This window comes from Indicator indicator, chromosome 22 (genome assembly GCF_027791375.1).
Source record: "Indicator indicator isolate 239-I01 chromosome 22, UM_Iind_1.1, whole genome shotgun sequence".
Lineage (NCBI taxonomy): Eukaryota > Metazoa > Chordata > Aves > Piciformes > Indicatoridae > Indicator > Indicator indicator.
The window spans coordinates 10,209,649-10,224,030 of record NC_072031.1 but is presented as its reverse complement, the minus strand read 5'-3'; the positions used below and the strand labels follow the sequence as shown (position 1 = coordinate 10,224,030).

The window sequence follows — 14,382 nt, the reverse complement described above, 5'->3', positions numbered from 1 at the left end:
TATGAAGACTGCTTCATATTACTTCTGCATATTGCTTCATATTACTTTTACCTTTCAAATAATCTGGAAAATTTGTTCTCTCACCTCCGTTCTAGTCAGAAAACTGAACTAATCCTGCTGTAACAAATCATTAAGCATAGAAATGATAATCACAACATTATCTGTATCAGAAATTTTGTTTATTCTAAGGTAGAAGAGAAATTATAAGAGCAACCTCTAATTAGTATCTTCATGTTTTCTGGATATAGGCAGCTGTTACTTTCATAAGAAAAGCACACTCCTGCTTCAAGATCAGTATTTCTAAACTCACCGAATCGTGAGATAAATCTCATCAGCATAAACAGATCCCATATATTGTCCACAGAAAACACTGTCAGTCCTTAACCCAGATTTTTCAAGAACACAGACATATCTAACTCAAGGTTTATGTCATTGAACATGACATGAATGAGATTCACCAAAACACAAAAGACTGATTTCAGTCTAAGCAAGTCTTCAGTCAATAGGGAAACAAGTTGTAAAATACATGCAGAAAGACACACATATGCTGACCATGAAGTTACACAGATCCTTATCATGCCACATCCACATAGCAGGCATTTACACTCACAATTAGTGCATCACTCTGCAGTTTCAAATACAAAGAAAACATTCACAGAAACTCTCTCTTACAAATCAGACAGTTGGCACTCGGAAGAAATGGTGACATATCACTAGTAGTGGTTCAAGCAAAAACACCAGCAAATGCTAGACAGTGTAAAATTACTACTCAGACATCTGGAGAATGTGTTAGGAGTCAAAACAGATTTTTTTGGTGGTGGTGGTGGTTTTGTTTTTAACACAATTGACCTTTACCTTCAGCATTTGCTCGTTTTCAGCTGCAAATAGCGAAACGGAGCCAAAGACTAACTTGAACAGCTTGAGATACAGATTGGAAAGTTCCACATTAGAGCCCATTTCTGGCAGCCGATCCAGAAGATATTCTACCAAAATCGTTGCAAAGAGGGCAGAGGTAGTAGGGTTTGCCAAAAAGGAATTGGCAACAATCTATAGAAGGAAACCACAAAGGAGTTATTGTTGCTGTAGTGAAAAGAAAGAAGGGATAAATATACTGTAGATTTAAAATAAAAACTTAAGACAAATTTCTTTCCCCGTCTCCACTGCTATCCAGGGAAAACCATCAGGACACAACTTAATGTATTCAAGTGTAAAGTTTAACATTATATGTGTATTATAGGACTTGGGTCCTACAAAACAGTAGAACATCAACACAACCACCTGAACAAAACAAGAACTCCACAACATTCAATACTTCACAAGAATAAAATCCCTTCATATTTTCTAAACTGAAGCGCTCGAGTTTGTATTTCATCACTTCCTCTGGAGTTTCTGAAAATCCATCTTTATTACAAAGTATTTTTAGAGACCACTTCTAATCTTCTGTCCTAATTTCAATGTTATCATTTGTAATTCCACTTCAAGGCATAAGCTCTTGTCTAAGTGTTGTTTTAATCGAAAAAAGTAAATAAAAATGTAATACCTGAAGAGCATAGTTTTTTGAGATTCTCTCCACCATGTAAGGAACAGTAGTTTGAAAGATTTCTTTAAAAGTTAAAGGATTCATCATTGTGAACACACCAGCAAAATGCTCCAGAACTTCTTTTTCCTCTTTCATCCTGACTGTCTGACAGTTTGCCACCCGCACATATGTCTGTCCATTTCCTGCTATTTGGACCTACAGCAATTGAGAAAGCACAGCTATCGGTGATGGAATTTTAATGCCTTTTTCCCCCACTATTATTAAAATACCTTTTGAAAGAAACAGATTTTACAGGTTTCACGAGCAAGCCCCTTATAAGTGGAGTATGAGAGCCAACAGTGACAGTAAGAATATTAAAATCAGAATTTTCAGCACAGACTTCAAACCCACGAAGTCAGGAGAAGAAAAAAGATGAGAGCAGGAAACACCATAGTCTATTTGTAAAAATACTTATTTCCAAATCACGTACTTCTACATTTCATCAGTACTTTGTGTAACCATAGAAGATAAACACAGTCATGTGAATGCTTCAACTGACAGCTAAACTATCTCTTTGAAGGCAAGATTTCATCCACTGCAAAGACAGCTACTTTTAGTCTGACCTGTCTGCATAAACACAGACAATAAGGGCTCCTAAGAAATGAATTTGTTCCTTGCAAGTGAAAAGTACTTCGAAATTGATAAAACTTCCCAATAGCTGAGGTCCTGAAATTAAATGTAAATATACTACACATGGAATTTGTTATTTAGCTGACACATAAATCCTTATCAGAAAATCTAAGACAAACTAATATAAATTAAAGTGGGCAGGTTACATACCTGATAAATATCTAAAGCTTGCATTGCATATTTTACCAGTTTGATATAGATTTGAGTCTCCTTAGGTTGCAATTGCTTATTGGGAATGAACTGTGCTTCTGAAAGAAGATAAAGAATAAGACAGTAGTTAACCATTAAAAATACTATTTGCTCTCACATTAGAGAGTTTTAATTGTAGAATTACAAAAGACAAATGTATTTAAATATGACGCAGTTTTACCACCAGGAGCTTTGCAGGATGTTATGCCCCACGTGATCGTTTTGACACCACAGACCAAGGTTTTCACTAAGCTTCGGCAATCTGTGACCTGAAACGTCTGTTTATCTTCTTTTTCTTTCTCCCCTTGTTTTTCAAACACAGGTACTGGTGCAGGGGCCACTGGAGTGGCAGGGGCAGGAGATGGAACAGGAACAGGTGCTGCATTTGCTGCTGTGGGTACTCCTGGTAACGCAGCTTCAGCAGCTCCAAGTTCCGACTGTGGCTTGCACTTTTTAAAGATGACAGAAAGCTGGTAACGTGCTATAGTGTGAAACTTCAACACAAAAACCTAAGGCAGAAAAAGGAAAGGCAAATGAAAAGATCAGGGAGAGGGAAGGAACAGGAAAGTAAGTTTCACCTTCAAAAATCATGCTAAAGTTAGCACACTGAGATCAGCAAAATTTACAATTATTTCTAAAGCCACTCACATGACAGCAAACATTTAAGTGCATCAATAGTTTGCTTCCTTTACCAAGTTAAAATTCAAAATATTTGCTGAAAACTAGTAAAATCATCAACTAAAAACCCTGGTCTCTCTACAATTCTACTGAATTTAAAATCAAAAGCTATTTAAATTAGTTTTCAAGACAACACTTAGTAAATATTAATAGACAAATATTATTAAGCAGAAAAAGCTCGAAGTTTTCAGATTTATATGTAAAGTATGTCAGAAGGGTTAACAGATCTATATATCATAGGTTTAAGTGTTTGGTTTATGCAACTTATCAGATTTAGAAAGCAACAACCAATCCTTCAGAACAATGGAACATTTCTGCCTCTTGACTGGTAATAAGCAAGGGACATGTTGCACAAGGTTTCAGTATTGTCAAGTCTCGATTTACTTGGCTTGCTTAGGTATTTCACCACTACCACCACAGTTACATACACTCCCTTCCACCCCAGAATTCATGTATCAGAAATTTTAATTTGATAAACAAATGACCAAACTGCTCATTACAGTTTTTTTTTTTCCCAAAGTATCAAAAAAAAAAAAAAAAAGGTTAATTTGGAGACAAAGCCTACTAGAAAGCTACTTCAGTTTGGAATGGATTCTGGAATGAAGGACCCACTACAATTAATAAAATCAAGATTTTTCACTTGCACCATCACTTGTATTTTAGACTTAGGATAAAAGCCACTCCATAAACTACTTCTACCTTAAAACATAAAAAGTTCAGGGGTAACACCAAATAATCTGGTGATGCCCAAAATGACTAAATCTCTTCCCCGGTAAATTCAGAACTATGACAGCTTGTCAGTGGCAGAGCCAAAGGTGGAGGGGGTCCACTACATTCAGACTTCCTTCATCTCCCTTTTCAAACAAATAGCTATACAGAAAAAGGAAAAAAAAGAAAACTAGTTAAGCTACCCTCAAATATCACAGACATTCACTTTCCTGCTTCGAAACAAATCACTAAATGAGTAAGCTGAATTAGCAAAGCATCTCCCATTACACTTGAGATATTATTCCAGTTGCATAGCATTTTAAAGAGCAGTTCTTTGAAGTATTAAACTTAAATACAGTATGCAGACTGTCTCTACAAATTCTCATTTCTGAGGAAAGGAGAAAGCAAAAAGTGACTGACAACATACTATAAAAATAGGATAGTCAGCTTATTTTCAAATGTTTTAAACAAATCAATACCTCCAGCATTCTCATAAGAATATCTCTACCATTTCCATTTTCCTGTTCACTTTTAGACCGGATACAGTCTACCAAATTGAGCAGAAGTTTGCAAGACATTGTCTGGATACTGCTAGGCAATGATTCATCATCAATGTTCTTGGCAAATAACTGGACAGCAAGGGAGAGATCATTGAGTGGTAAATGCTGACGGACATGATGCACCAGGTCTGCCAATGTGCTATATGCAAGTGGTCTATCAGTAAAAACAAGAAATGAAGAAAACATGTTGAGGACAATTATAAACGTTGTTAATTGGGCTTAACACATAATTACTGCCTGGAACTATTTCCAAGACTCTTAATCCACATTTTCTATTGTTATATGCAAAGGCAGAGCTTGCAAGGCTTTTTCAATTGAACAGGAGAACCACAACCTGCACAATCTAACCAAAGATGCATTCATCTGTCCCACACACTAAAAAAATCACTTTTCTGATCTTTCTTCCCCCATTGCTGAACATCCCCAGCAGATATGTTCATCTACTTGCAGTTAAGAGCAAATTAGTATGCTTTAAACCACATTTTAAGTAGTGCTGGTAAGCTGTTTCCCAATTAATTATTGATGGTTCACTATTTCAAAAGTAATTATAAAATCTGACAGATGCTAAAAATAGTTTATTTTCAAATACCAGGTTTAGGCATCTAGTAGAGTGAATACTTCTAAGTCTAATGCAATAATAAGGTAATACAGCTGATACTTAAACAAGAGGAAATATTTCTCCTGCAAGAGGAAATATTTCTCCTAAGTTAACACATTTTAATTCGGTCAAGAAAAGCACCTAAATTCTGTGAAGACACAGACAGTATGCTCCTGATCTATTTTTTAAAGAGTAAGTTGTAATATATTCATTGACAAAACAGTTTAAATCCCATTCAGAGTTTACACAGAACACAAGATTTAGGCTGTTTCATGAAAATATTAAGAAGATATTGAGTTGATCTCACTGTGGTGACTGTTTTGGTTATGCTCTGCAATTCAAAAACGGAAATTACTTTCATTCACTTGTTTATTTGATTTTGCCTTTCATTCATGCTACCCTGCTGCATCAAAGTGTTAAACAATAACTCCTTTCCAGTAGCAGAAGCCTTCCAATATTAGAATCTAATAAAATTAGTTCTTTAAAGCAAGTATCATGTAAATATTCAATATTTGTTAATGATACCAGTCCTGGCAGGCACTCAGATAGCTATTCCAAACTTCCTGTCATACCTCAGTGTCTCTCGGGCAGTGTATCCAGAGCCAATTAGTATAGATTCATCAAATAGCTTGTCCATACATGGAATAAATTCTATAATTAAAAAGAGAGAGGAAAAACGAAAAACTATTGTCAAAGACAAAATGATTGTCAAAGAAATAATCAGAGTCCAGCATTAAACTATTTAACTTAGGTATTTAACACTAAGTCAGTAAAGATTTATTATACAATTCATTCCTGAAGCTTACAAAAGGCAGTGTCATTTATACAGGAACTTTCAATCAACCTTTGGTGACTATGAACTGCACTGACACCTGTCCCTTGAGCAACATTACAGTAAAAGGTCAAAGCCACAGCACTGATACAACAAAAACCAGTTACACCCAGAAAAAGAAAAAAAATGCTTACAGGGTTTTCAGCTTTGCAGAACTTTTTAAATGTAATTGATGAGTTAGTGGAAAGGACAGCTTTGGGCAACACCATACAACACAATCCTGTTTTGTCTGGCATTTTATCACGGGAGCTTCGTCCCAAAATATAAGGAGGAATACATGCAACTTAAAAGTCCACAGAACAAGAGGACGATTTCAGTAACAAAAATCAAGTGACAAAGTAAGACTACAGAAGTATTTTCTTTTTGAGCATAGAAATCAGCAACTTTATGGAATTGATTAGGTCACCCCACCATAAAGGCAGATAATGGAAATAGGAAGCATTAAGTGCTCACACCTCCTAATAATGCAACAAGCCAAAACTTGTATTAACAAGTAGGCAAAGAGGCAAACAAAAAGAGGAAGAGATAAAGTTCATATTTTACAAAGCACACTCATCTCCAATTCTGCAGTTCTGCTAGAACAGAGCATATACCAAACTTAGTTAATTTAGGCAGACCAAAAATGGTTTTCCTCTGCTAGAGGCAAATACTATGAGCTGAATCAAACATATGGCATTAGTTTTTGACAGAACTACTTTCACTCAGCTTAAGAGACAAATATCTTAAAGTATCTATACAACTGTAGGCATAATTACAAACCAACACAAATCTCCATCATCAAGTGCTAATTAGTTGGAACAAGAAACACTTGGAAAGCTAAAAAAGCCACTTGTACAGTATGCCATCTTATTCTGATGATTTTAATTGTTTTAAGGAAAAAGAAAAAAGGCAAAACAAAAATCACACCCGCTCCCAAAACAATCCTAAGTATGCAATAGTCCACAGCAAGTAACAATCAATATGCCTCTTAAATCCACAGAAATGGTTGAAATCTTTCCAGTTTATGGATATATTTTTAGAAAGTGCTACATACGGCTCCTCAAGTCTGTGGTCAAGATGTGCTTAGCAGCAATCAGAAGCTCCTTCCGGAGGTGTGCTGTTTCAGCTGGGCAGTTGGACAGCAACTGCAACATGCCTTTTACCATTTGCTGAGAATATTTGGCCACTAATTCCTGCAATAAACAGTAACATGAATACAATTGTCATGACACTACTTTAAAGACTGCCTTTTACATTTGCAAAATAACATCCAATTAAAAATCACTTTAAGAAGTCTACTTGATAAACTAAAATACAGCAGCCATTCCAAGAATCCCTGAGGCTGGGACACAGCACATTCTTGCTTTGCATCCACGTAAGAATACTTCTGAAAGGACAACCAAATACAGCCCTACCTTCAGCCTTGCTACACAAATGATCTCTACAGTCCCTGATGCACTTACTGCAGCCTGCTCACTGGCATCCCATAACTAGAAATCTGTTGCACTAAGAGTAACAAAGTAACCAAACATCAACCTACCTGGTAAATTCTTATGATGTAAGCCAGAAAAGACAAGGTTTTAATTTGAGCAGCGATAAAATCAGCATACAATTCCTTGTTATAAAGTTTATGTTGCCTGAAATTAAATTGAACAGCCATTATTATTTTGCTCCTCTTCTTCAATAGCTTTATTCAAAATTAACAGAATTTTCATTATTACATCATCTTGTAGTAAGGTTCATTCTTCGTTAAAGGAGTAAAACCACAGGAGAGCCCATTTTAAACAAACTCTCTGCCATTCAAATTCCCATCATCTGATCAGCTCCAAGCAGAAATGCACAGCCCCAAGACTGCCATACAATCTTCTACTTTCTACAGAACACCAAGTCAATACATCAGCATCAAACATTTGGCTCCACTTCCCTAACAGGCCCATTTTTTTTTTCTCCAGGCAATATTCCCTCCCACAGACTCGTCTGTCTCTTATCAAGCTTCAGCCATTTTTTAGATCACCCAGGCAGACAAGGAAAGACAGCAATTCTACTCCTGCTGCCCTGCTCAGCTTCACTTTGCTCCTTAGAAACATCTCTGAAGCACCTGTATTTGCAACATCACAAGGCTTCACCTAAGCTATAACCTGAAAGAGCAAAAATGTTATCACTAGTGAAATGGTAATGATTTAACAGCAGCAAGTGTCCCAGCTAACATAGTGTGTGGTGGAGACCATCTCTGGTTAATACAGATTTCTGCATTATCAAAATACTCTGCATTATCAAATAATAAATTGGGATCTACTGCACAACTATGGATTTTATCAGTGACAAATGGAAATATTTAAGATCTGTCAGTTATTTCACCTACAAAACTGACAATTTTACATAAAAGAAAAGTTGCTACTTTTGAGATTAATATCAGTAAGCAAAATCTCACAAGATACAAGAGAAAAATATTTTGAGTGATACTGAATAAGCAGGTTTAAGTAGTTTATCTCAAATATCTTCCAAAGAGTGTTAAAATGCTCTTACCTTGCTTGAGCAGAAACCTGTATTATAATAGTGTTCATAATTAAGGGCACAAACTCAGCTACCACATTATGAATGTTCAGTTTGTAGAGCTTAAGCAAAAAAAAAAAAAAAAAGGATTATTAAAGAAATTTAGAAGCCATACCCAGAGTCAAACTATGCAAAAGCTCATCAGAAAAAAAAAATAAAAGTAAGAAATATCATTGACTTGGTTTTAGACCATATTTTCATCTCAAATATGTTATATTCATTTTTACCAGTATGTCAGCCAGCAGAAGTTACACAAAGTCATTCAGCAATAAGAAGTACTTGCATGTAAAATGCTGGAGGATACTAACCTGATACATGAGAACAACAATAATAGGTAGCTCAGCCAAGACCTTTAAAGATAAGGATCCTCTGGGGATGATAGAATGCTGAAAGAAAGAACACGTTTTTGGAAACAGTGTAACTATTGATTCAAAAAAGCATTGGAAACGCATTTTGAATCGAACTTCTCATTTTAATAGCACTGTATTTAGTGACAGTGCCGTTTAAAAAGCACAAAAGCATTTGCTTTTATCAGCTGAAAAGTTTCAATGAGCTTCTACAAATAAATCCTGATAAGAAAAACAAGCAAAAGCCTGCCCTTATGATTTGAGGTAATGTGGTAATAGCCAGCCTCATAGCCAAAGAGCAGTGAGAAGAGTACTCACTGTTCTTGTTTCACTGTCTTCTCGCTCAGGGTTTACTTTCACCACAATTGTTGTTATCATGCCAACCATTTCAGGAGTAGGAACAGTGTTCTCTGGAATCACCTGAGGATTCTCAAAATACCGATTCTACAAGCAAAGAGCAGAAGAAATATGTAATAATGCTAGTAACAGTCAAAGGAGACCTTTCATCACATTAGAATTGGACAATAAATCTCATCAACAGTGACTGAAGGAGCCAGGGCTGTTTAGTTTGAAAAAAGAGGAGGCTGAGGGGAGACCTCATCGCTCTCTACGACTACCTGAAAGGATGTTGGGGAGGGGTTGGTGCTGCTCTCTTCTCACAGGTAATTAATAACAGAGCAAGAGGGAAGGGCCTCAAGCTGCACCAAGGCAGGTTGAGACCAGACATCAGGAAAAAAATTTTCACAAAAAGAGTGGTCAGGCACTGGAATGGGCTGCCCAGGGAGGTGGGTGAGTCACCAACCCTGGATGTGTTTAAAGGTCATTTGGATGTGGGATATGGTTTAGGGGTGAACCTTGTAGAGTAGGATTATCTGCTGGACTTGGTGATCCTGAAGGTCTTTTCCAACCTGAATGTTTCTGTGATTCTGTAATTCCTCCATGTAATTTCTCCCTATACTTTATTGCAGACAGTTTTTTTTTCTCCTCTGCGTGTGACATTTACACTGCAGTATCTACTAGGACTACACATATATCCTGCAGTCTTTCACTCCCACCACAGCAAGTGGCAGAAAAGCATCCACCACTAAGTGGTTCTTTTGCTAAAGTAAAATGTTCAAACATATCCTGAATGAGGAAAAGCAGGCAATGGCCTTCACAGAGATGAAGCACGCTGAAGAGCTCTATCTGCTGGAAAGCACATCACCTCTATAAAACCTCAACCATTAGGCTATATGGACACCACTGCAATCAACTGACTAGTGCTTTAAGTTCCTATCAGTTTTCTCATACTAGCAACACTGTGCTAGAAACTGAATGTTTGCCAATTCAAAAATCTAGATTTCTCCATTTTTAGACATATTTTTGTTACGTATTTTTATTAAAACTACATTTGTTTACCACTAGATACAAAAGTGATTCTCTTAACAGCTTCTAGAGATAAAATTAAGAAATAAAAACTACTTTTCTGACTACAGCAAGGGCAATATAAGAAATAAAAAGCTTACCACTACTTTTGGAAGTTCTTTATAAATCTGTTTCACAAAATCTAAAAAATGATGGATCTAGGAAGGAAAGAATCAGTTTACCATAAAAAGAAAAAAAAAAGAACGAAAAAAAATCACTATTTCACATTTTCTGTATTAAGAATACAGTTGCATAAAATCTTTAGGCACCACTAGACATTTTAAAAGAATCTAAAAGAGTTCTTCTGTTCTGCCAATATTAATTACAATTGGACAGAGATACTTGAAATTACCATAAACCAACAAAGTCTTCCTAGGAGAAAATTAAGGAAAACAACAGAATAAAAATGCCAACTTTCAAATACTCCTTCATGAGTCAAAGGAGAGGAGGGCAGGAGAGACGGGGAGGAGAGACAATTATAATATTAGGCTGGACTTGATGATCTCAGAGGTCTATTCCAGCCTCAATAATTCTGTGATTCTGTGATTTTTTTTTTTCCAGGATTTTCCCCTCACAAACTAAAAAGGCACCAATTTGCTTCTCTTCTACAGGAATTTTATTCCTCAGTCTAATCGTTTGTCCATGAACATTTAAAGCAATGACAACTAAGCTCTGACAATTTGCTTTCTTCCAGGGCGCTAGGACTATGCAACCCTCTTAAAAATTAGTTGAAGATCAAAAAGACTAAATATATGGATACACCACAACAGGTCAATCAGCATAAAAGGACAGCAGGAAAACACACATGAAGCAGCCAATGCATCTGAATAGCAATTCTGAAGAGCATGGCAGAAAGTTCTATACCATATAATAAGACTTAGGACCTACTTCTTGAGTGATTGCTGGTCGAAATTGTTTGTGCAATTCAATAATGATTCTTAAGCAAATTAGGACATTTTCTTCATTCTCCGTCTGAAAAAAGAGCATCTTTAGTGAGTCCACTGCTGCATTCTTTTAACTACTGCAAAAGTACTTCAAAACCCTGTAAAATTATACTAATCTCAGCAACGTACAAGTGCCCCATTAGTATGAATTTGTACAAGCAAGATGCCTTTCCTTTCATGCCTTTCCTTGCAGCCTTAGAGCATGGCTAGAATTAATTGCACCCCTCCTGGAACAAAACCCAGAATTTTTGACCCATTTCTAATGCCCCCCCCAGAGACACACACCAGTGGAGCTATTTATGCACTGAGACACCTCCACATAGGTTATTTTCTGTGAGCTTCATATGACAATGCTTTCAATTCCAAGTAAGAAACAAAATAAAGTCTCTATACAATCCAGCAAACTGTTCATGAATGAAATTTTGTCTAGCACAAGAACAATTCCTTGCATTTGTAAAATTCAGGTTTCTTAAGGGCAGAAGAGAACAGAAAACTTGTAGACAGGAAAATATCTCACTGGTGAAGCCTAAATTGAATGCCCTTCAGCTCTTGCTCCAGAAGCACAGCTATTTAAAATCCTACCCCCCAGCAATTCTTGGAGTGGAAGAAAGAAGAGGAAAAATCTTTCTGAAAATTTGAAACAGTTTTAAGAGGGAAAAAAAAAATACCTCTAGAAATCTGAACATCACAGAGAGGATATTTTTGGTATGAAGACGAAGATGCTCATTGGTTGGTATCCTGTGGATTATTTCAAGCACTAGCTTGCGGAGTTGCTGTTAAAAAAAGAAAGAAAAAAGACAGAACTTTTAAAATAGCCCACAAAAAACAACTGGTTGCAGCATTTCTTCAGCTTAATACTTCTGCCTGATTAAAAGAGAAAAGAAGCCATTCTCCTTTGTATAGTTACATACAAACACATGATGCTTCCTACTACCCACAATACATGAATAAGGCAAATTTACCAATTTTGTGGTTAAAAAAAGCAATTTATCAGATTATTTTTAAGGAAATCCATTTTAAGTACTTAATGACAGAGGTTCAACTTTGGCCTTTCATCCCACAATGAAGTCATTAATTTGCAACAATGTGTCCTATTTCAGTAAGAAATCCACTTCTGTTGTGCCTAGTTGTTCCTCATTTTTTTATAGGAGCCCAGATTTGCAAAGTTTCTAGGTAACTTCTTCAGAAACTGAACTTTTTCACTTTCACTCCAAATGACAGGTCTATTTTTAACAACAAAGTCTATACATAAATCAGTTCATTAGATTAATTGAGTACATTACTGAACTAGTCTTCTGCATGATTTGCAAAAAAAGGTAAGAGATACTCCCCACAGTTTACCTGTGCTGGCTTCTCCTGCAGAAACTGAACTTCTCCATCCTGTAGAAAGGTGAGAAACCTAGGGATGATGTGTTCCAGAAATGTAGAATACTGAGGGGAGGATGTCACATTCTAATGAAGAACAAAACAAAAAAAACAGGAAGATTGGTGTAATAGACATTATACAGAAGATACTAAGTTACATCCAAAGACACTCTTAACCATTTTCAGGCAGGAGGAGGGTAGATTTGGAGTGGAGATTAGGAAGAAATTCTTTACAGTGAGGGTAGTGAGACACTGGAACAGGTTGCCCACAGAGGTTGTAGATGAACATCTGGAGCGTTCAAGTCCAGGTTGGACAAGATCTTGAGCAACCTGGGCTAGTACAACTGAGAGCAGCCCTACAGAAAGACACAAGACAACAATGCACACTTGCAGCCCAGAAGGTCAGTTGCATCATGGACTGGATCAAAAGAAGCATGGCCAGCAGGTCAAGAGAGGTGATTCTGCCTCTCTGTTCTGCTATGGTGAGACCTGACCTGGGTTCTAGGTCCAGCTACAGGGCCCTTAACGCAAGAAGGACATGGACCTGTTGGAGCAGGTCCAGGAGGGCCATGAAGATGACCAGAGGGCTGAAGCACATCTCCAACAAAGACAGACTTAAAAGAGTTGGGGCTGTTTGGCTTGGAGAAAAAACAGCTACAGGGACACCTTTTAGCAGCATTTCATGATCTGAAAGGGACTTACAAGAAGGCTGGGGAGGGACTGTTTAGAAGCACCTGTAATGATAGGACAAGGGGCAATGGTTTTAAACTAGAGCAGAGTAGATTTAGATTAGACATAAAGAGGAAGTTCTTCACAATGAAATACTGGGACAGGTTGCCCAAAGATGTGGTAGAGGTCTCACCCTTGGTAATATTCAAGGTCAAACCTGATGGGGCCCTGAACAATCTGATCTATTTGGAGGTGTCCCTGTTCACTGTAGGGGGGTTGGACAAGATGACCTTTGAGGGTCCCAACTCAATGCATTCTACAATCTTAATTTAAATGCTTACTGCTTAGAGAGTGAAAGATTTCACTAAGTCCAAATGTTGCAATTCTTCAATAACTTAATTCTTAAATACAAACTTTAAATCAATGACTTACAATACAAATCATGTCACAAGATGCAAATATTAATACTTTAACCACAAAACATGAGAAATCAAACCATAGTACATTAAGAAGAACTACTGCCATTTCAGAAAGCTGGGAGGTTTTGGTAGGGTTTTGTTGTTTGGAGTGGCTTTTTTATTTACCTCAAAATTCTCACTGACTTCTTGCATCATTTTCAATTTGGTTTCATCAGCTGAAAACGAAAATTCAAGCAACAATAAATAAATGTAAAACTACATCATGAAGGAAAATACCAAGCCCACTGATTAAAGAAGCAATCAGATCTTATCAGTTTAGCCATCATTGCCCAATTACAAGGCACACAATTCTCACACAAACAGTTCTCACACAACTGCACACACGCAGCTCGCTCACATTGGCTCATGGAAGTATTGCTCATCACTTTGCTTCTTTAAAATTCAAAACTCAAAATTCAATGAGAATTCAATACACATTTATCAACTAAATAACACTGCGACGTTTGTGAAACGAACTACTGAAGAGCTGCAACTTTCAATAGAAAACCCAAAACCTTACGTGTATTGACATCTGTAAGAGCAGCCACAAACTGAAGGTATTTTTTCATCAAAGTGGTTTGGTCCACCACAGTAGGCCCTTGTGCTGAAACAAATGCCATCATGGAGGAAGAAGGATCAAGCTTTCAGTATGCAAAATCAAGATGTATACACCTACACAAAAAGAATTTTTAAAAAGTTAGTTTCTATGGCTGGTTAACAGCAGCTATCACATCACCTACATCCATTCCTTCCACACACTGAATGGGACACATCTCTTCCAAAACCCACAGCTGTCCCATTCATACGTAACAAAACATAACGCCTGACCTGTGCAGCATCTTGGTATAACAGAACACACTTTTGAATATCCGTAGTTGCTCGGCTATTT

The 14,382-nt window shown here is 36.9% G+C and overlaps 1 protein-coding gene and 1 non-coding gene across 4 annotated transcripts in view; both read right to left on the bottom strand.

Moving 5' to 3' along the window:
• The window catches only part of TRRAP (transformation/transcription domain associated protein), an 87,929-nt gene extending 73,816 nt beyond the window's left edge, over positions 1-14,113 (bottom strand). For all 3 annotated transcript variants that reach the window (XM_054391219.1, XM_054391220.1, XM_054391221.1), the window contains exons 1-17: positions 14,014-14,113; positions 13,620-13,669; positions 12,343-12,453; positions 11,670-11,774; positions 10,946-11,029; positions 10,159-10,215; positions 8,972-9,097; positions 8,615-8,692; positions 8,280-8,368; positions 7,294-7,390; positions 6,808-6,946; positions 5,515-5,593; positions 4,264-4,498; positions 2,580-2,907; positions 2,360-2,457; positions 1,541-1,735; positions 856-1,047 (exon numbers count right to left, since the gene is read on the bottom strand). In XM_054391219.1, the coding sequence (XP_054247194.1) occupies positions 856-1,047; positions 1,541-1,735; positions 2,360-2,457; positions 2,580-2,907; positions 4,264-4,498; positions 5,515-5,593; positions 6,808-6,946; positions 7,294-7,390; positions 8,280-8,368; positions 8,615-8,692; positions 8,972-9,097; positions 10,159-10,215; positions 10,946-11,029; positions 11,670-11,774; positions 12,343-12,453; positions 13,620-13,669; positions 14,014-14,113 (2,163 nt within the window). The remainder of the gene's footprint in view (positions 1-855; positions 1,048-1,540; positions 1,736-2,359; positions 2,458-2,579; positions 2,908-4,263; positions 4,499-5,514; positions 5,594-6,807; positions 6,947-7,293; positions 7,391-8,279; positions 8,369-8,614; positions 8,693-8,971; positions 9,098-10,158; positions 10,216-10,945; positions 11,030-11,669; positions 11,775-12,342; positions 12,454-13,619; positions 13,670-14,013) is intronic.
• LOC128974699 (small nucleolar RNA ZL1) lies at positions 13,748-13,890 on the bottom strand. Its single transcript, XR_008489317.1, has one exon. It is a non-coding gene; the product is annotated as a small nucleolar RNA ZL1 (small nucleolar RNA).
• Positions 14,114-14,382: the final 269 nt, after the last annotated feature.